Source organism: Periophthalmus magnuspinnatus, chromosome 4, assembly GCF_009829125.3.
Source record: "Periophthalmus magnuspinnatus isolate fPerMag1 chromosome 4, fPerMag1.2.pri, whole genome shotgun sequence".
Classification (NCBI taxonomy): Eukaryota; Metazoa; Chordata; class Actinopteri; order Gobiiformes; family Gobiidae; genus Periophthalmus; species Periophthalmus magnuspinnatus.
The window spans coordinates 17,665,027-17,688,255 of NC_047129.1; the positions used below are offsets into that span (position 1 = coordinate 17,665,027).

Below are 23,229 nucleotides of genomic sequence, written 5' to 3' on the forward strand. Positions count from 1 at the left end.
TAAGATACTATTCAATACACAAATCATAAAGCATGGTTAATTCAAATGAATGCTTGTAGTATATACTATGTGCAAATCAGACTAACCTGTCAACTTACCTCTTTGATCATCCCAATAACATCTGCTTCTGTTGCCCAGATGTCGCCTATCTCGACTGTGTCATTGAAGCTCATGTGAGCGACAGAAGCTTCAGATATACTCCTTACCAGCAAGTAATTCTGTTTCTATTAAACGTGAAGAATCGTCTGTAAAACAATGGTGATACCTGCATAGTAAATGCAGCATAACGTTACGTTTCAGAAAAAAATGAATAATGCATTTGTCATAAATATAAACGATAAATAAACTAGTCACTATATTTAATACTTGAACACTTTCATTAGTTTGTTATTGATACACATAATAAATGACATATTTACTACAAAATTTGTTTGTTTGTTTGTTTTTTCCAAGTAAGGATTGCCAGTACTACCATAGTCATGTAACCAGTTCATACACAGAACGGTGCTTTTGTTTATTACAGTTTTGCTCATACCTGGCGTTTGATTTACTCTGCAGCCTTGGTCCTCCAGCCACTTCTGTATTTTTGTTTCTTCTTCATGTGACCTTGACTTGCCCTTACTATAAATTCAGGGTTTTGACCGCTATGTCTTCGCTTTGTAAATCCAGTATTGGGAAGAGGTCAGTCATCTGTTATAATCTCATGATTAATGTGTCCTTTTGTTATAATTTTTGCCTTTATTTACGTCCATAATTATATTTTACTTGTATTTAAGTTGATATTGAGCTCTGATGTTGTTCCGTTGTTTTCATTTATTCCTGTGAACACATGCAGGGAGATACTAACTTTGTCCATTATCTTTTCTCCTGTAGTTTGGGTTGGACCAATAAATAGCGGCACATGTTGATTCTATTTTTTACTATTGTGAACCAGATTAAATGGAGATTGCCTCCAAAAGTTCCCACTGTGTCCCGTGGCTCCTTAAGGCATCACAAACTGCACAAAACAACACAAGGCAGAAGTCCACTGGTCACACTTGTAAAAACCTATCATACCTGTATATCACTGACAGAAATGATGAAATCTCAAATTTTTGGTTAAAAGCACCTCCCTATTTTTGATGCACAATGCTGTAACGGTAAAGTGTCTCTAACCTTTTATAATTATTTGCAAAGATAGGCCATGTGTGATTAGATGTATATGCACAGTCATGTGTTACAGAGGTATGGTAGAGGGTGGTCATTTGCTCAGTCAAGTATAAAGATGACAAGTTATTCATCAAACTGACCCTCCACAAAACAAAACATTCTTTCCTGGGACAGACAGAAACCATTTCAAAATGACTTCTCTGGAACATGTGAGCTGCAGGGTTCGAGGAATACGGGGCCCCACAAATGGGACAAAAGACGCCTCACAGGTCAGTGCGCCCCATTATTTCAGCAGATTAAAAACACTATAATAATTTGTTTTAATAACCCTAAAAAAGTGAACAATTAAAAATGTAAAGGGGCATAATAGACTATTTCCTGATCTATGTTATAATGTTTCCTCATCACAAACAGACCTGGAGTTGTGTTTTGTTTCATCCAAACCTAAGTCGTTATTAATCTTATTTGTTCATTATGAATTTTTCTTTGTTAATGCTTTATTACTGCTAATTAAGAAGGAAATAATTTTTATAAAGTGGACTTGTGTAACGTATTTAGTTGAATTTTATCCCCAGAAAAATGTGATTGATTTGAGCTCCGGTGACTCTCAAAAAGCAGGCCTTAGACCCCTCTCGTTCATTCGGCAGGTAGGTCCAATTCTCTTTTTTGTTTTATTATTCTTTATAGATGAGGAATAGTGTTAGCAGGCTGTCCCATTCTCAGTTAGTGATAAACACCATCTGTGTGCAGCGGGTTTATAATGTACTACTAGAATAACCCATAAATGAAGAATGAGACTGAGCTATAGTTCTACACTACATGGTTAATGATCGTTCACCCTCATTTTGACTTATGTTTACTTAAAGCCACACTGGGTCATAAAAGAATGTGTTTTTTTTTTATTCATTTTGATTGTGTTTATTGTGTATGCATCATTCCTCTGTCTGGTGCAGGTGTTGGCAGGCTGTGTCTATCCTCCGTTGCTGGAAGACAGAACCTTCCCCGTGGATGTGCGGCAGCGATCTGAGACTCTCCTTGATGCCTGTGAAGAACGTAGTGTGGGTAAGAGCTAGTGCTTCCCAACCGTTTTACCCTGAAGCGCCCCCTACAGGTAGGGTCTTGTCTTCTAAGTTTTACACGGTAGATCCCATGTTATTTTACCATTCATTTGATAGGCTATGTTTGGGACTTTAACAGAGGCCTATTAAAGCACCTATATTATGCTATTATCTGATGTATGCTATAATGATGTTTCCTCATCACAAACAGACCTGGAGTTGTATTTTGTTTCATTCACACTTGTTTAAAACACAAACCTTGCATATTTAGCCTGAGCTCTTCTCTCAAACAGAAAACACTCGGTTCCACATTGTGATGTCATGTGGTAATACAGGAAATGTTCCACTGTGTTTTTAAACTCCATACACTTTCAGCTCTGGAATTGCTAGTCTCCACTGAACGAAAGGTAAAAGGAGCTGTTAACTTGAAAACTACCAATACATGACATCACAAGGTGGAACAGAGCATTTTGGGCTTTGGAGATGTAGACAGACTAATAATAAAGTGTTACTCAAACATGTGTGAATGGAACAAAACACAACTCCAGGTATGTTTTAGTATTATAACATGACTTAAACTCACAAGAGTCAATTTTGTGTTTCACCACCATCTTATATTTTTCTTCAGGCTCCTACACAGACTCCTCAGGCTTGGACCACGTTCGACACAGCATTGCAGAGTTTATCACAAGTCGAGATGGAGTGCCTTGTTCTGCCAGTAATGTTTTCATTTCTGGAGGATCACAAAGAGCACTGATGGTAATGATGTTTAATAGAGTCATGTAAGGTTGCCCATCACCATGACAACAAAGCTCACAGCACTGTCCATTCTTTTAAATAATAATAATAATAATAATAATAATAATACATTTAGTGCCTTTCTAAATATTCAAAGACAAGTACAAGTATGATATGTAGTGTGATAAAGTACCCAGCAACACACAGTGGTGGAAGAAGTACACAATTGTAGCCTATACTATGTGTGTGTATATATATGTGTAAACTCAAGTATGTATGTTGACTTTATGTATTGAGGTGATGGTGAAGCTGCTTGCTGGTACAGAATGGGACTTTCCGACAGGTGTTTTGACCCCGATGCCCCCTCCACTCACTCTGCCCATGCTGCTGGACGAGGCTGGGGTCAGTCTGGAACCTTATCGGTTAAACAAGGACCACAAGTGGGCAGTTAATGTGGACGAGCTGTACCGAACTTTAACTACTGCTAGGTGGCGCTGTAAACCCAGAGCCATCTTCATAAGTAACCCCAGCAATCCCACAGGTGCCGTGTCCAACTTCTGTGTAGCATCATCTTAGTTGCCAGATCTATAACTGCTAAATTATCCTGCCACAGGCCATGTCCAAAGCAGGAAGTCCATACAGGAAGTGATTAGGTTTGCTGCAGCCGCAGGTCTTCTCCTATTGGTTGATGAGGTGAGCATATGTATTGATTATATACAATTAAAGGTCCTATATTACACAAAATGGATGCTCCTGAGCTTTAAGCCATGTTATAATGATGTTAGCTCCTCAAAAACAAATATGGACTTGTGTTTTGTTTCATTCACACATGTTTGAGTAACACTTTATTATTACTCTGTCTACATCACCAAAGCTCAAAATGCTCTGTTCCACCTTGTGATGTCATGTAGTAGTAGTTTTCAAGTTAACAGCTCCTTTTACCTTTAGTTCAGTAGAAATTGGCAATTCCAAAGCTGAAATTAACCAAATGGTTCTCATGAAGGTGTATGGAGTTTAAAAACTCAGTAGAGCACTTCCTGTATTACTACATGACATCACCAGGCATTTTTTGTTTGTTTGAGAGAAGAACTCAAACTAAATATGCAGGGTTTATGTGTTAAACAATTCACTTGTTCATTTACTCAAATAGGAGTGAACGAAACAACACAGATCTCCATGACAGCTGCTTTATGGGAGTCAGTTAATCTTTTGCCATATTCCTAGCCTAACATGGTTTATTTATTTATTTTTTCTCAGGTCTACCAGGAGTATGTCTTTGGAGACGGAGTTGAGTTTATTTCATACAAGAAAATCCTGTTTGAGATGGGCCCTCCGTACTCAGACACTGTTGAGATGGCATCCTTCTATTCTATATCGAGTATTGGAGAGTGAGTGAGTTTTAATGCTGTCACAGTGAAACAAAAATGTCAAAAGTCATTGTGATACTAAGGCAAAGTCTTATAATTACCAATACCAAATACCAACAACATGAGAATGCATTTTCAACACAGCATTACAGTGGTTTTAAAAAGATGGCTGTATATACAGTGATGAGAAGAATACTTTGCAAATGTATTTAGTTACAGAATGCAGAATACATAAATTAAACTGTATTTTGCAGAATTTTTGCATTCTGTTTTATGGGCCAATCACAGTACTGTATTCTGAATACTGCAAGAGCTGCATTTTCAGTTTTTTCTCACTAATACTGTGCAGTTATGTATTACTTTTAATTTAGGAAAGTAACTGTAATCTGAATACCAGGACAGCATGGATAAGAAGACCATTCTAAAACTATGCAGGAAATTTGACATGTTCAGTATTCACTCAGTGTTCACTTTTTCAAATGATTATGTACCTTTTTTCATTTATTTTGATGTATTTCATTAGTTTTATGTATTTATTGCTGTTTTATGGTTTTGATTTTTATGGTTTTATTGTTTTGGACTTGTCAAATAATTTTGAGTATTTATTCCATTTGCTCCGGGCATGTCACACTGGGAGAAGACCCAGGACATGCTGGAGGGACTATGTCTCTTGGCTGGCCTGGGAATGTTTTAGAGTCCACCAGAGGAGCTGGAGGACATGTCTGGGGTAAAGGAAGTCTGGGAGGCCCTGCTTATGGGCTCGACACACGGGGAGCGACGTCGCTCGCTCTCCATTTATTTTCAATGGTCTCTGTGCGCTCGTCTCTCTCACCTCCGCGACAAGCGAAAGTCGTGCACGTGAAAACCTCACGCTCGTGCATGTCGACGTGCGCACGCGGGCCTGCGAAGAGACTAATTAAAGTTGAAAAATGTTCTACTTTTATCGTTGTCGCCTGCACAACAGCCAATCAGCGAGAGTTTGATTGACGAGCCAATGCACTGTCCACTTCAGAAACATCATGGAGGAGAAAATTATACTCACGGTGTCGGATTTCCCAATTCTTATTGACATATCTCAAAGATATGGAAGCCCGTTTCCGCCATGAAAAAAAAAATAAAAGCCCCACAGAAAGTCGAAATTACGAGTTTTAAACTCGTAATTAGGAGTTTAAAACTCGTAATTATGAGTTTAAAACTCGTAATTATGAGTTTAAAACTCGTAATTACGAGTTTAAAACTCGTAATTAGGACTTTTAAAACTACTAATTATGAGTTTAAAACTCGTAATTATGAGTTTTAAAACTACTAATTATGAGTTTAAAACTCGTAATTAGAACTTTTAAAGTCTTAATTGAGCTTGTAGCACACTGCAACTGAGTGTACAGAGCAGAGGAGACAGGAGGAGGACTGTTATGTTTATCACCTACATACTTTTAAAAAATGAATAAATTAAGCTCCAGTAAAGTTTCTGGCGTCTTGAACAAATCAGTGGGCCCTGAGTGCTGTTCTGACCACTCATGAGCTGTGCTCTGTGTCTGTGAGCGCTCGTTTTCCTGGTCTGAGCAGAGTGCCAGCTGGTCACAACCCCGCTGGTTTATTGAGGAAATTATTAAAATACCAAATTCATTTAATCAAAATTGATAAGGTTCACTTTTTGTAAATGTTACATTCCCAAAATTACGAGTTATAAACTCATAATTGATACTTTTAAAAGTCCTAATTACGAGTTTTAAACTCATAATTAGTAGTTTTAAAAGTCCTAATTACGAGTTTTAAACTCATAATTAGTAGTTTTAAAACTCATAATTACGAGTTTTAAACTCATAATTAGTAGTTTTAAAAGTCCTAATTACGAGTTTTAAAACTCCTAATTACGAGTTTAAAACTCGTAATTTCGACTTTCTGTGGAGCTTTTATTTTTTTTTTCATGGCGGAAACGGGCTTCCATACAAAGAGACTACCGAGATATATCAAAAAAAGCAGCTGCCTGGGAACTCGTTGGTGCCAGGGTGAATATGAGTGGTAAATTAACATGAGCAAATTTGTTAATTCAGATAAATGTATGGAGGCTAATAACCAAATGTATTAAAGACTGATTCAACATTAAAAAAATATATTTATTTAAGATTTTTACATTAAACAGAATTAGCTGCAGAATAGGGTGGACCCAGGATCGCTTTTTTTTTTTTTTTTTTGTAGAGTGCAACCAATTGTAATATTTTAGTCAAATGAAGCAAAACTTTACGAGATTTCATTTTAGCGTCTTTTTCCCCATCTACCGCTATTAATCTCAAAATTCCCTCCAAATAAACAGCACTCTGTTCTGCTCTGGAACAGAGCGCGGCATGACAAGCTGCCGCTAGTCCCATGCCCATTGCTGCCCCTGCGGCTCCTGCGGCTCAGCCCCAGATAAGCGGAAGAAGATGGTTTTATTGTTTTAGCCTTAAGATCATTTTGAGTATTTATTCCATTAGCTGTCCTTTATTGTTTCTTTGTCTCTGTGTAACACTTTGGAAACTGCCTGTTTATAAAAAGTGGACTTGGACTGTGACCACCTAAACATATATACAAAAATGTCTTGGTGGCACTCCATTTGCCCAGAGACTGTCTTGCCTGTCCATCTCGTGTCTCAGGTGTGGTCTGAGGGCGGGGTTCATGGAGCTGGTGAATATCGACCCGAGGGTGATGCACTTCGTCGACACCATGCTCTGCACAGACATCAGCACTCCAGTCATGGGACAGCTGGCCCTAGACCTGATGGTCAAACCCCCGAAACCTGGGGACGCCTCCTATCACACATACACAGAGGTACAGCCAAAGAACACACGCCAAAACATCATAACAACATCGTAACCATTGGCCTTTGTCTATGTAAGGAGAAAAAGCATGTTGAAAATACCCTGAAGTGGAATTGTTGGAGAGCTTGTGAAGTCTTAAATAATCTGCCTGGGGTGAGCTGTGAGTCGGCGGTGGGTGGAGTCTACCTTTATCCCTGTGTGAATGTGCCTGTTGCAGTCGTAACGCAGGCTGAGGTAAGTTTAAGTTTTACCAAAACAATCAAACGCCTTATTTCCGGTCTCACTGCATCTAAAAACTATAGAAAAAACAACAAAGAAAAATGTCACAGCAGTCTAAAGGGTGAAAGTATGAGATAAAGTACAATACAGTTATTATAAGGGAGACAGTAGCTCAGTTGGTAGAGTCCCTGGGCAAGACACTTAATCCACCTTGCCACCAGTGTCTGCGTACTCTGGTGTATGAATGTGTGTGCGATGTTGCTATAGTAAAATGAACATATTAATTCTCTTTTAGTATTGGTTGCTTTGACCTTTCTGAGGCTGAGAGGACAGAAAATAAACTTTTGCATTTCTGCTGTAAATGACCTAATGTGAATGTGGTGTGTGCAGGAGAGGGAGGTGGAGGCGGGCGCTCTGTACTGTGATCTTCTCATGGAGGAACAGGCCGTGCTGATTGGACCGGGCTGCTCATGTGGACCACCGGCTGGGACCTGTCACTTCAGGTACAAGAGCCACCTGTGCTTTGTTGTCTTAAATATATAACTGGTCAATGGTCACATTTTTATACAGCGATTTTCCACCTTCAAAGCACTCACAGTACTTTACATCAAGGAACCACTCACACATTCACACACACATTCACACACCAGTGTACACAGAGACTGGGGACGATGTGCTTTAAGTGTCTTGCCCAAGGACACAAGGACACAACAATAGCATTCGTCTGTTGGAGCTGGAATTGCACCGCCAACCAGTGGGTCATTGGACCGAACTGCTCAACCAATGATGTTTTTTTTTAGGTCAAGAGTGGGATTCGCACCGCCAACCTTTGGATAAGTAGGCAAACTCAAATGATTTAAAACATTAACAACATTCTGAGAGGGTCTGCCACATAAAAAAATGAAGAAAAGCTTTTAAAGATTTCAAAGCAGTGTGCCAACATATCTAAGTCCCAAGTTGCCAGGTCGTACAGTTGTTTGGAGGTTGCTGCTGCTGCTGTTTAACCAGACAAGGTTCTCTACTTGTTCACAAAAATTTATATAGTTATATAATAGTAATAGTTATTAAGTGCAAAAGTGAATGTTCATCCCTAACATGCTGGATGAGATGGTGTTGAGTAATTATTGGTGTGCGCATGTGTGCGTGTTGCAGGTTGTGTATCCTGGTTTCTTCAGACATTCTGGAAGAAGCTCTGAGTCGGATACAGAATTTCCACCGAGGCCTGCTGGAATCTAACCCTGAAATGTAACCAGGGTTCGCGCACCCTCCTCCTCCTACTTTCTGTTTTTCAACCATGTAATCTCCCCATTGGGTCTTATCTCACCTGAAAAAATGTCTGCTAAGAAACTGCCTATGGGGATAATAAATGAAATGTTAAACAAATATGTGTGGAGAACTTTATGACTGTGTGAGTGCCCTTAAACAACCTAATGTTCCTATAAAAAATTAAACCAGCAAAATATGTGTGCAAAGGTTGTACAAAGGTTCATCTCACACTGGTTTATTCAAGAAGAGTCATGTCCTGGCAGATGTGCAAAAGCTCACAGCCCCAACAGGGAACCCCACAAGTGGCATGTCCATTGTTTAGCCTTATTATTTAGAGCAGTATTGTTATTAAACCTCTAGCCACTTTGTGTGTCCATACAAATAAATGTAGGCCTATGCCAGATCACCATATCATCGACATGAGGATGTCTCATTCTCCCAAGTTTTTAATTGGCTACACAGGGGCCATAATGTGTTTATTTTGTTACATTATTTTAACTGTGTTGTGTTGTTGCTTTAAATATGGATGACAAGAAATAATTTCATAATTTTAAAGTGCGAGTATTATTCAAAATTGACTTTTTGGAGCTTTCTACCATGTTATAATGTATCAAAATCATGCCTGAAGAGGTTTTATAAGTCATCCATGCATGTTTGAATAATTTAGTGATCTCTCCCGGACCCTATTCGAGCTCTCCTTAAGGTTAGCTGTCCAATACTCCGCCCACAAGCCTATGTCACCCATGCTCCCACACGACAATCCTCCATAAATATACAAAAACATGATATAAAACAATACACTACAGCTTCACAAACCTGAAGCTGTAGTGTATTGTTTGCAGTAGTTTCATTAGGGGGATGTACGCTGATTGTGTGGTAATAGGTAAAGGGGGAGTGAGAGAGAGCGCAGAGAGCGAAGAGAGGGGAGACGCAGAACATCATAAAAAAAAGGGAAAAATATTAAATGTGTTAATATGTTGTTTTTGGCAAATATAACAGTTTCAAAACAATACAAGGAAACATGGTGATCTAAATATATGTTATGTGTTACAGTTAATACATAGAAGTAAAATACCCCCTTTTTAATATCTCATCGAAGTAACATACCTCCTCTTTAATGCCCCATAGAAATAACATACCTCCTCTTTAACAAAAAAAAGGCCCCAAAACATCTACAGGCACAGGGCCTCAGCCGAGCTGGACACGGCCCTGCATTAAAAAAATACACACACACACACACACACACACACACACACACACACACACACACACACAAATTTTAACTATCCTCCTGTTCCTTTAGCATTGTCTGTAACTCTCTCTGTCTTCCAGTGCTCTGAGCTGGGCTGATTTAAAGTGAACAGGTTTAAGGTGTAGCTCTATAAACCTTTTTCTGTGCAGTTGACTTCTACAAATGATTGACAAACAAAACCTAACTGTCCGCCTTTGACCTAAGGAACTCCCACCTGCAGGAGCACGTCGTTTCTGGGTTAGACGCGGTCAGACGTCAAACACACATATATTAGAGCCATCATGGCCGCGCGCACGACGCAGGAGGCGCAGGTGAGTCCACGGGAGACGCGTTAAAAGTGTCTCCTTTAAACGAATGCATAGAATTTATCCGACTAATCAATTTATGCTCGAATATATCAAAACAACTGATCCTAATTGCACTTTTTGTAAAGAATACACCGAAACGTTAAGTCATCTTCTTTGGAAATGCACTATTACAAAATCTTTTTAGAAAGACTGCTTAAAATTGATAAAAGACCGTATTGACTCTAACTTTTTACTAAAATTTGAGCATATCATTTTTAGTGTACATGATAAGAACAGACTCGAATAAAAAAAAAAAAAAATTGCAGTTAATTTAATTATCATATTTGGCAAATTTTATATTCATAAAAGTAAAAAATTCTTGTACATCTTTGTTTTTTCCTGTTTTAATTAAACAGTTAGAATCATACATTTTCACTATCTCCAAAAGCAAAAAAGTCACATTAACATTTGAAAGTTGCATCTCTTGAAACATTTTTGTAAAATGTAACAGTGAGACTGTTTAACCTTTTCTTTTATCTATGCATGCCTCTCCCCTGGCATTTTGTGTTCTTATGCTGTGTGTTGTGTTCTATTTTATCACTGTAACAATAACTATAATAAAAAAATAATTTGAAAAAAAAAAGAAAAAAAAAAAAAAAGATGCATCAAAAGCATAGATTTACATTTATAACATGGATGGTGTCTGGTGCTTTAGTGCAGGCTGCAGCTCTTATGTAACATGTTCAAGATGTAGTCCAACGGTTTTGTGAGACATTTTTGCAAGAACAGAATCAAAAACAGTGTGTGGATATTTCACTCAGTGTAGACCTGATTTAGTCCCACTTTAGACCTGGTTTAGTCCCACTTTATACTAAGTTTAGTCCGACTTTAGACCTTCTTTAATCGTGCTCCTTTAACCTGCTGTTAGTCATTGTTACTGCTTCATTTTTGTGGTTAAAGTTTTGTAAAAAAAAAAAAAAACTAAACTAAGAAAGCTGAAAGACTATGCACTTCCATTACCTCCTGTTTTTCATGCAGGCAGTGATAGACCTGGCTTCTGGAGATCCACACAGAGCTGGCATCGTCCCGCTCTCATTTGTCAGACAGGTACATGTGCTGGAGTATTGAACTCAAACAAATCAGTACCCAGCTACTAACTGATCCTGAAATGAGTATTGAAACGTGACACTCATTTGAGCAGGTATCAATAATGCTTTAGTCCCACTTTAGACCTGCTTTAGCCCCACTTTAGACCTGCTTTAGTCCCACTTTAGACCTGCTTTAGTCCCACTTTAGACCTTTTAACTGGTAGTATTAGTCTTGCAGTGACTTACACTACCGGTTAAATGGCTTGTTTTATGCCCCAGGTGCTGGCAGTCTGTGTGTTCCCTGACCTGCTCCGAGACGACAGCATTCCTCTGGATGCTCGACAGAGAGCACAGCGGTTTCTGGACATCTGCCCCCAAGGAAGTGTGGGTACGATATCTCTCACTGCTTTTACCTTTTGAATACTATTCAATTCAATTCAAGTTTATTTCTATAGCACATTTAAAATAACTTCAGCTGATCATGCTTTACATGCTTTACATAAAAGTCAACAAACATACAGATCACAAGATACATACAAAAAAACTATAAAACACCAGGATATCCTGTGTAGCTAGTATTAAATGCCAGGGAGAAAAAGTGCGTTTTTAGTCTACTCTTAAACTGCATTAAAGACTGAGAGGATCTGACAGGCAGGGGGCGCTGTTCCACAGTCTGGGCACTGTCACAAAAAAGGCTCTGTCACCTCTGGTCTTGAGCCTGGCTTTGGGCACAGCAGCAGGAGCTGGTCAGTTGCCCTCAGGGCCCTGTGTGGAGTCTAGGGCTGCAGTAACTCCCTCAAATAATATAATGAGTCCCAAGTTTCCCAAGTTTTTTAATGAGTTTCCCACTAATGACCTCCAAGAATGATTGTTCCTTCTGTCAAATACAGAACAAGTTGATATAGTGTTTAAACACGAGTCCATATCATGTCTGCAGGCGTTTATTCCTCCACTACTGGGATGCCTTATGTGGTGCAACGGATAGCAGAGTTCATCTCCAAACGGGACGGGGGAATCGCAGCCGATCCAAACCAAATATTTTTCTACAGCGGAACTCAAGAAAATCTGAAGGTAAAACATTATTATAGTTACACAATGGTTTTACATTACCTTAGAGAATAAGCCATTCACACATTTTGAATACATTTATTTGAATAACTTTATACATGTTTACTTTTTGGAATACTTTAAAAACATTTCACTTTTAATAAGTAAGAGTAATCTCTTACTTGACTAAAAGTTTTGGTTACTCTTCCCACTGTAAGTCTACAAATCTACACCTTCATGTTGAAATATTAATTCATTTGAACATTTGTGTTTCTTGCTCTGCTCCTTAGATATTATAAAAAAAATCTAATTCTTTTTAAAAAATCCAGATTTTGTGCACTATTTAATATTTTATTCTTCCAGTTTCACATTTCAAACTAGAAATATGAAGTTATGTCCAAAAATAAAATGATTCTTAATTGAGTAGTAGTTTCCACAAACACTTTTTTATTCGAGTAATTTCTTTAGCATTTTAGCACTTTGTACTTCTACTTGAGTAACTACAGTACTCGTACTTTGGCTACTCTACCCATCTCTTCCAAAAGTACAACACAAAATTACCCACATCATTTAACCATGGCTGCCACATAAGCAAAGAACACTGTGCAAGCTTTATATTTTTTATTTGTTTTACAATTTACACGACCAGTGAAAAGTTTGGACACATCCTCTCATTCAGTTTTTTTTCTTTATTTTTACTACTTTCTACATTTTATACACAAACAAAAAAGCAACTATATGAAGTAAGATAGAGGGAATTATGTAGTAAACCTATTATACTAAGTATACTAAGAGATGTGAAATCACTCAGTTGGGGCTTGAATGACTATGCTAAGTATGACTCAGGCACAGTGCGCACTTAGGGTAGCACAATAGACCTAGCCTACAAAAAGAAACTGTAAACAATAGGTGTTTTGAGTTTCGGTGTAGTTAGCTCCTCCCTTCAGACAAATATACTACTATACTACTTAGTGAATTTCGCATATTGCAGGTTACCACTGTACAACATAATTCCATATATCTTACTTCATATATTTGATGTTTTCTGTTTGTATATAAAATGTAGTTTTGTGGAATTTCTAATAATAAAAACTTAAAAATATAAAATAACAGAGCAATTGTCTTGAATTAAAGAGTCTGGTTTACTGAATCAACTGTGCACAGTCGTCAAAGAACTGTTGTCCCTAATAGTGTCGTCTCGCCCTCAGCTCACAAATGTACATAAAAACAGTGTATTTATACCATCACAAACAATCGTATGTGTTTAGTGGAGTTCAAGTGGCTCGAGGCCGCTGGACACACAAACAAGAGACGCACCCGTGCATAAGACAGATGGTATTATGAAGCTCAAAGAGATCCATAACAATACAAGTAAAAATTTAAGGTGAAGAAAGCCATAACAGCAGAAAGTACTGAAAATGAAGAAAAACTCCTTTTAATGAGAGGGTGTGTCTAAAAAAAACTCCAAGAAGACACATAAACTACTTTCTGATATCTTTCTCTAGATGGTTCTGAATTTGCTGTCCAGTGGCAGTGGGGAGATGCAGACTGGTGTGTTGACCCCCCTCCCATACCCCCATACCTTGCCCCGCCTCCTGCAGTACACACGGCTGAAGCTCGTGCCCTGCAGCCTGAAGCAGAGCCAGGGCTGGGCTGTGAACACAGAGGAGCTGCATCGAACCGTGACTGAAGCCAGAGAACACTGTAACCCCAGAGCGCTGTTCATCTGCAACCCAGGCATCCCCACAGGTACACAACAGATACACAACACAACAGGTACAACAGCTACACAACAAATACACAACAGAAGAGCTGCATCAAACTGAGACTGAAGCCAGAGAAGACTAACCCCAGAGCGCTGTTCATCTGCAACCCAGGTATCCCCACAGGTACACAACAGCTACACAACAGGTACACAACAGCTACACAACAGCCACACAATACAACAGGTACAACACAACAGCTACACAACACAACAAGTACACAGGTACAGCACAACCGGTACACAACACAACAGGGACACAACAGGTACAACACAACAGGTGAAACACAACAAGTACAACAAAACAGGTACAACACAACAGGTGCACCACACAACAGGTACAACACAAGAGGTAAACAACACCGCACCTACTGGAAGAGGAGGAACAGACATTGTGTGTCTTTGAGTAGTAGTAGTTGTAGTAGTTGTTGTAGTAGTAGTAGTAGATGTAGCAGTAGTTGTTGTTGTAGTAGTAGTTGTTGTGTTGGTGGTAGTAGTGGATGTAGTAGTAGTAGTAGTTGTAGTAGTGGTTGTTGTAGTAGTAGTCACAGTAGTAGTTGTAGTTGCAGAAATAGTAGTAGTTGTTGTTTTAGTGGTAGTAGTTATTGCCTATTTTACACGGTAGTAAAAGCCAAATGTAAAATCTGTCAACTGGACAAAAAGTTGTAGGAGTGAAGACCTTTGGCTGCTCGTCCAAGCCTCTTCTTCGGTTCTGGTCAGATTACTGCTGGACACTGACTTATATCTGTCTGAGGGGAGGAGCTAACTACACTGAAACTGGACACAGCTTTTGTTTACAGTTTCTGTTTGTAGGCTAGGTCTATTGAGCTACACTAAGTGTGCACTGTGCCTGAGTCCTACTCAGCATATTCATTCAGCTCCTAATGGGCGCTTTCACACCTCTAGCCCTATTGTTTCCTTTGTTTGCTTTGGGTCTGAGGATGGAGTTATAGATAGGGGATAGATGATGTCTAAGGCCCCATTCCTGTTCAACTTTTTGTCCAGTTGACAGATTTTACATTTGGCTTTTACTATGGATCAGACCTGGACGACTAAGGGATTAGGGATTACACATATATTTTACATTGTATTCTCATAATAATGGATTTTGAGTATTTTTTTTGTATATATAATGAAAATGAAATGTTATATTTATGGGCGGTTCATCTCAATCACATCTAATCAGTTATTATTATTATTATTATTATTATTATAGATTGGCGATGTCAATTTAACCCCAGAATATCATTTTGTAATCCATTATTATTTCGTGCAGTGAAATGGGACACAAGCATAGTATGACGATATTTTGTGAATTAATTTGTAAATTTTGCTTTTGACTGCTGTCTGACCCCATTTGAAAACATCTGACCTTTGACCTTTCGACAGGTCATGTACAAGACAGAAAATCTATGGAGAGTGTGATTCGATTTGCTGCAGCAGAACGGCTCATTCTTTTGGTTCAAGAGGTAAGAACCAGGATAGTAGGTCTATTTTTGTGTTTTGTTACATTAATGCGCTTTATTTTTGTTATTTCTAGGTTTACCAGGACTGTGTACATGGACCTGGCATAGAGTTTTTATCTTATAAGAAGGTGCTACTCGAGATGAGCCAGGAGTACTCAGAACACGTGGAGCTGATCTCTTTCAATTCTTTATCAAATGGCAGCCTGGGAGAGTGAGTATATACATTCTGTTTGTATTGTTCTACTGAAGTACAAAAGTCAAATGTGTTCTTGAGTAAAAGTTGTGTTTTTTTTCATTCACACATGTTTGAGTAACTCTTTATTATTAATTTGGCTACATCTCCGAACCCTCAAAACGCTTTGTTCCACCTTGTGATGTCATGAAGTGGTAGTTTTCAAATTAGCATCTGTGTTTTACCTTAAGTTCAGTAGAGATTGGCAATTTCAGGGCTGAAATCATCATGTATGGAGTTTTAAAAACACAGTGGAGCACTTCCTGTATCACCACATGATGACATCACAAGGTGGAACAGAGTGTTTTCAGTTTGAGAGAAGAACTCAGCTTAAATATGCAGGGTTTGTGTGTTAAACATGTGTGAATGAAACAAAACACAACTCCAGGTTTAAAAATCCACTCAAATGGTAAATATACCCTAAAAATCTATTCAGTTACAGTAATTAGTCACTTTCCACCTCTGCATTTAAAATCTATTGCATTTTTTAGTTTTGTTTGCATATAAAAAAGTTAGCTTGGTCGTATACATTGACCGTATATGTGTCCACTGTTTCACTCTCTTCCTCAGGTGTGGTCTGAGGGGAGGATATATGGAGCTTGTTAATACAGACACAGCAGTAGCAGAGAGAGTAAAGGTTCTGATGGGTTTTAGAAGCCCTCCTGTTTTACCACAGCCTGCTTTGGAGGTTATGATCAACCCGCCAACACCAGGGGAGCCGTCCTATCCCACGTACAAACAGGTAAAAACATGCTCAGGACTGTGGAACGTTACAAGGTAATGGGGACGCCAATGTTTTATTTTTCTTTATATCTCAAATAAATCTTATCTCATCCAATTCTAGACCCTATTGGGAGTTTCCATGTGGAGTTTGCTTGTGTTTCCTGTTTGTTGATGAGTTTATAACAGGGCAGAGCAGGCTTATCCTGTTGTTGGGTACTTACTGACTACAAACGTGCGTAGCGTGATCAGATTTTTACAGCTCAGGACACACTCGGGTTGAGGTGGTTGGTGATAAGAAAGTTATTAAAATAGCTCGGAAGAACATTATGTACATAATTATGTAATAGACTTTTATCAGTACAACACAGTGCTTTTTTATTTCCTCCTGGTTTAGGCCTGGTTTAGATTAGTTTGATCAAAAATAGGGACACTTGGTTTAGTCCTGGTTTAGTCCTGGTTTAGTCCTGGTTTAGTCCTGGTTTAGTCCTGGTTTAGACCTGGTTTAGATCTCGTTTAGATCTTGTTTAGACCTGATTTAGACCTGGCTTAGACCTGGTTTAGATAAGAATGGTCAAAAATAGGGACAGTTGGTTTAGTCCTGGTTTGGTCCTGGTTTAGTCTTGGTTTAGTCCTGGTTCAGTCCTGGTTTCGACCTGGTTTAGATCAAACTGGTCAAAAATAGGGAAACCCGGGACATTTCTTGTATAAAACTGTGACAAATCACTGGTTTTGGATAAATCTGCTGAGACAGGATCAAGATCTGCAAATGGGTCCTGTCAGCTTTAAATAAAAATCCAGTAGGCTCGAGTAGATCCACGAACCAGATTTTTTATGTTGGTTCAAACAGACGCAGGCATCATTCAAACTGATTTGACACAATCTCCTGATTTTACATCTCCAGAGTGGGCTCTATATACTAGTGGCACACGTCACATACTCTTAATGATTAGCTTGGTATGTCTCGACATAAACATGTCCCTCTGGGTTCACGAAAGGTCAACACGGACATATCATGTATGCTTAATCTCACAATTCCCCCTTTTGATCACATTTTCACATGTGATCAATCACTAAACCAAAATTAAAGAGCACGATGCTACTTTCACATAATAATGCATTCAACTTAAAGTTCCCATATATGAGTAAAATTTTAGCTTTAGCTTTAACCACCCCGATTATAACACATCCCAGCCCTTAGGCTAACATAACACATAAATCAACACATGACTCTCGGACAGCAAATAAGAAACAAGGAGCACTTACTGGGACTCAGAATTTGGATTTTATATCTTTTTAACCAAAATTTTTGACCAAACTTAGTCAGTTGGTTTGGGACAGGAGAACTGAGACCCTATAGAGAATAATAAAATTTGGGACGAGGGAGCTTTTTCATTAGGGCAGTGGCAATCAATCGCTCTACCAGCAATCGAAGACATGGGATGACACAACATCCAATTATGACTAAGATAGCAATTACAGTCAATATTGTAGTAATTACAGATATTATTGTAGCAGTCCAAGGACCAAACATTCCATATACCCAATTTGACCAAGTGTTTTCAGATACGCCAGAATTTTTAACTTTATTTTCTATTGCATGGTACAGAAACAATTTTTGAACACTGGAACCCTATATAATATATTCCAGAGTCATTAATAGATAATATTAAAGGATTACATCATTGAGTAATTGATTTACGCCCTCTACAATGTTTTACAAGTTTTTGGTGTCCCTTTCTTTACTCTTTTCAGTGCCCATTGTCTCTTACCTGTATTGTTGTTGCCAACTCGGTTGTATCGTGGCTTGTCGTTTTGATTGTCGGCTGTCCGAGGCCATTTTCAATACTTCCATGGATAAGGGGAATGTACCAACACACGAAAACAATAGAAATTAGCATAATTAGCATAATCAAGAATACACATTGAAAATTTTCAAAACATTTTTCAAAAAGTGTGACCTATACTCTCCTTCTCCTTTGTCTTCTTCTCCTCTTTTCTCTCTGGAGCCTCAGTGGTAGAAGGTGGTCGGGGTTGCTCCTCAGGGTCACCGTGTCCAGCGATGTCTGGATTGGGTTGGCTTTCTTCATCTGATCTTCCAGTGGACTGTAGAACTAGATATGGTCCAGTTTGATATGGTTGACTGTTTCTGATGTCCATCAAGACGAAAGGTAAGGCAGTGACCCAATCAAGTTTGGTGTTTTTCCAGACCTTCACAAGTTTTCTTTTGACAGTGGCATTCAGTCGTTCACAAACTCCTTGACTTATGACTTGTGTAATGCCAAATCGTGTCCAACTCTTTTTCTTTTCTTCAGTCTCCTTCTTTGGGTGAGGTAGTGGTAGGGTTTGTTTGGGCTCCTCACTGAAGCAAGGGGAGGGGCAGCTCAACCTCCAGGTGGCCACCGCCGGCTTTCACATATCTCTGAGCCTCCTCGGACGGTTGTTGCACAGTTCTGTTCACGGTCACATTGAACTGGTCGATGACGTAAATAAACATATCTACAACATACTCAAAGACACTGTTCAGCTGTTCCATATCCAGGGTGGACACTCGGTCTGCAATGTCCTTCACAGCGGTCACCACCCATCTGTATGCTGCGTTCACATTGGCCAAAAGGGCATCCAGATAGTCGGACTTAATGGAATCGACAAACTCTTGAGTTTTGTCTACAACCGCTTTCACGGTCTCGCTGATCTTGGCCAGCATTGTATCCAGGCTCTCCATGTTGTTTACGAAGTCCACCATTTGGTGAAAGATGCCTTTGCCAGTTGTTTTGACATTGTCGATGATTTTACCAACGGTCATCACATCTCCAATTGGCATGCGCAACTCCACGGTGCTAAAGGTGTCCACAAAAGCATTGTAGTAGTACTCCATGCTGTCATAGACAACTTGGATGGTGGTGCAATGCTGGTGGTCAGACCCTTCAGGACAACAGGCAGGGTGGTCATCCCCTCAGAGCCAGGAGGACGGAACTGGGTCTCCCTGAGCACTTTGATGGCAGCATCCAGGAAAGCTTGGACATTTTCCTGGAACTCAACAATGAAGTTGCGGAAAAAGATGGAGAGCTGGTTGAGCTGGATGTCGTAGTTGATGGCAGCATTGTAGGCCTCATTGATTCTGGCCACAATGGTGTCTCTCCATTCCAGCACGTTGCTTGTCAGTAGGTTGTCGTCAATGAAGCTTTTCAGAGAGGACAGGGCAGCGGGGATCTTGGACTTGAACTCAGACAGCATAGCTTTTGGGGGCCTCCATGTCGTAGGCCACCTGAAGAGTCATCCTATGACTGTCTTTGGGATTGGAAGGCAGTACCAGGATGTCAACATCAGCATCTGTGTTGTCTTTATTCCAGCTTTGTGACCTTTGCTTTTTCTTTGATGTTTTACTGCTAGTCATTTCTTCAAGAGTTGGATATATTCCCACAGCAGGTTCTCTCAGAAGTTCTTCCTTTAAGATCACCCCCTTCTCCTTGTAGTAGTTTTTGATTTTTTTTTCCATTGTTCTTCTGTGGAGGTAACTGCATCTTTTCCTCCATGTATCATTCCTTTTTTAACACATTTCTTGATTATGTCTTGAATGATGGACTGGTTTACTTGAGCCTTCTTTGGGTCTGCTTCTTCTTGAAGTGCCTTGCTATTCCAGAACCTCTGTTAATTGGTTTAATGTGATGAAGTATTTTGTTAAATTACCTTCTCAGCTGCTGTGTAACAATTTGGATATTGTTTTGATTGTATTCAAGACTTCAAGTCTATGATTTTTATAGAATGAGTCACTATTTAATAAACAGTTTACTTAGATAGATTTATTTTAACAATCTTAGTAATTATTATAAATTTTTTCTTAATAACAATTTTATTTCACATTTATTAAGCAATTATCTATATCTTTTATTAACATCTAATGATATCAACAGTTTTCTAAATTCCAATTTATTTAGTCAATTTATTTATATGAATAACACTTTCATAAGAACTATACCCCATCTGGCCACAACAAGATACAGTCACTGAAAAATGCTATCCAGTTATATCCTAGTTAATCATTTGAGTTGTCTTCCCTATTTTGTGTTTCAATCATCCTAACTTGAGATGGAAGCTGAATCAGGAAGATTTAATGTCATAATTTTAGTGGTCGTGGCAAACGCAAACATAACAATATAATTTAATGCATCATATGCTTCTTTTAGATCTTTTAATATTTTAGTGATATTTGCTGAATTAGACGGACACAGGCTTTTGGTTATATTTCTAGCTTCCTCAATAATTTCGATTTTTTGTTTTCTTTTAGTTAAATCTGTTAAACTAATCCCATCTATTAATGCTTCTGTGTTACAGGGCTTGTATATAATACCAATCTGAATTATTGACCCTTGATCAATTTTACAGTGGCAAGTTATTTCATGTCTATTCTGAGTATAACTCATTTGGACAGGTTTGTTTCCTTGAGATCGGATCATGTTGATAAAAATTGTTGCTAGCGTTACATATAGTGTTTTGGGTACCACATTTTTATATAAAACTTGATTAAAAGTTTTGTTTTATTTTTAGTATAAAGTTTAACCACTAAGTATATTTTTTATAAAATCCGCTTTTTCTCTCTCTTCGTGTAAAGTCATAAACACGGAAATGATTAACTTTGTTTCTAATCACACTTTATCTGATCAAAGTCTAAACTTGCTACTTATTATTAATTCCATTGCTTTTTTTCTCTCTTCGTTCTAAGTCATAAACACAGAAATGATTACTAATTTTATATAGTCTAAAATTATAACATAATTAATCTCACGAAACGTCCCAAGAACACATCACATTAATTTTAACATTAAACCAATTGACAGAAATTCTAGGAAAAAAGGCTTCTGCCATACCAACTTTTCTGGAACACGTGTTGTTTTGCAATGTTGTTCTCAGACGTTCTGCAGAGGAGATGATTCGCCTGTGCCTCCAGGATTCAAAGGATCACGTTGGGATCACCAAACTGTCAGCTTTTCCCGGAGGCAAACCACAAATAAAAATCCAGTAGGCTCGAGGGCTCAATATCCGTAATATGAAATATTAATCTCACATCTCTCATTTTTTACATTCTTTCAGGAGATGTCCCTCATTCAGACCACTCTGTCCCATAATGCTCAGCGAGGATATGAGGTCCTGAACAGTCTCAAAGACGTGAGCTGCCAGCCGGCGATGGGAGGAATCTTTTTGTATCCCCGACTGGAATTACCTGCTCAGCTCATAGAAGAGGCCAAGGTCAGAAATACAAGAATTTCTTTTTCAGTATTTTGCATAGACTGTAAATATAAATGAACATAGCCAACCTGCTAGCCGCCACGTTCCAAATAGGAAGTGATCATGTATGCTTCTGGCTCCATCAACTCTGGCTCCAATTCACTTTACATTAGAAAACTGTCATCTCGCTCTCTGTGATTGCTGCGGTGAACCTCGTCATTTTGGTCTTAAAATGTTCGTATTAACCCGCTCTACTTGATCCTGGTATTTTTATTTCCCTATTGTGTCCATAAATCAAGATATTTTTACTTTATACTCTTTACGTACCGGTAAATTTTTTTAACAATGAGTTGAATACTTTTACTTAAGTTGCCTTTTTTCATGTGTTACTTTTACTTTTGCATCTCCCACTTCTAGTTAGAATACAACACTTACACATTATAAAACCTTTTACTCATAATTACTTATTTCCAATCCCAGACATTAGGTTTGCCTCCTGATGTGCTGTTGTGTCAGATGTTTCTGGATAAAGCGGGCGTGTGTGTCGGAGCAGGCTCTGAGAATGGATCAGAACATGATACATACTGTTATATCCGGTAAAACATCACAGTATCAGAATAATCTCATTGTGTTTTCTGCTGTTAAACCAACTGTTGTTCATTGTAATTATTTCAGGGTCAGTTTTGCTGCGTCTTCGGACACTTTTCAGGATGCCCTTTCGCGACTGTGCTCCTTCCATCACCACCTGCATGAGACGTATTCGTGAGATCTGAAACTATTCAAAAAAATAAAAATCACTTTGGGAACCACTGCTCTCGACAGTTGTGACCTTTTGAGGCAGGAGCTGGTTGAGTGGCATTGATTTGTCTTGCTTTTCTGAAACCAGTATTCAAATGAGTAAAAACTTTGCCCAGCCTTGCTTTTATTATGTAATGTTTATTTTTAGTGCAGTAACCTCACAAATGAAGACACACCGTGAAGACATACTATGCTGCTTTATCAGGACTTTTAACATTTGGGTCACTATCTGGAGAGCTTAGGGTTGGGGATTTAGGGGTGGGGTTAGGGAGTGCCTGCTTTGCTGCTGCATAAACTTACCTAAACTTTAATCTATGAAATGTTTATCTTATTGTCCATCCATCCATTTTCTTCGTCTTATCCTGGGCCAGGTCACAGGAGTAGCAGTCTAAGTAGGGACTCCCAGACTTCCCACACCCCAGACACTTCCTCCAGCTCCTCTGGTCAGACCCCAAGGCGTTCCCGGGCCAGCCCACAGACAGTATCTTATTGTGATTCCTCTTTCCAGGGTGCCGTCTTTACATCTGGGCATGTTATGCAGTTGTCCTTGTTATAACTTCATGAATAGGCATTCTGACTAAATGTGTAAATTATTAAAGTTTTTCCAATATTTTTCTGCACTATTGTAATCTATATTTCAGTACAGAAACATGGCCACAGATTAAGGGAGTCTTTTTTTTAATAACAGCAAGCATTTAAAGCCACAGAACAGAAATAAAAAAATAAAACAATTCAAATGATAAAATAATACTGCTG

General features: G+C 38.7%; 2 protein-coding genes and 1 pseudogene across 2 annotated transcripts; 2 read left to right on the plus strand and 1 right to left on the minus strand.

Moving 5' to 3' along the window:
- Positions 1-1,340: 1,340 nt before the first annotated feature.
- LOC117369841 (alanine aminotransferase 2-like) lies at positions 1,341-8,578 on the plus strand. Its single transcript, XM_033965185.1, has 11 exons — positions 1,341-1,418; positions 1,725-1,796; positions 2,103-2,211; positions 2,836-2,966; positions 3,243-3,486; positions 3,559-3,638; positions 4,203-4,333; positions 6,946-7,120; positions 7,189-7,344; positions 7,720-7,832; positions 8,482-8,578. The coding sequence occupies exons 1-11, from the start codon at positions 1,341-1,343 to the stop codon at positions 8,576-8,578; spliced, it is 1,386 nt and encodes a 461-aa protein (XP_033821076.1).
- Positions 8,579-10,107: 1,529 nt separating this feature from the next.
- On the plus strand, positions 10,108-23,171 carry LOC117369605 (alanine aminotransferase 2-like). The gene is made up of 11 exons (XM_033964879.2): positions 10,108-10,158; positions 11,173-11,241; positions 11,502-11,610; positions 12,160-12,293; positions 13,775-14,018; positions 15,421-15,500; positions 15,572-15,708; positions 16,300-16,471; positions 21,541-21,696; positions 22,156-22,271; positions 22,351-23,171. The coding sequence occupies exons 1-11, from the start codon at positions 10,129-10,131 to the stop codon at positions 22,439-22,441; spliced, it is 1,338 nt and encodes a 445-aa protein (XP_033820770.1). The 5' UTR covers positions 10,108-10,128; the 3' UTR covers positions 22,442-23,171.
- On the minus strand, positions 18,462-19,905 carry LOC129456209 (uncharacterized; annotated as a pseudogene).
- Positions 23,172-23,229: the final 58 nt, after the last annotated feature.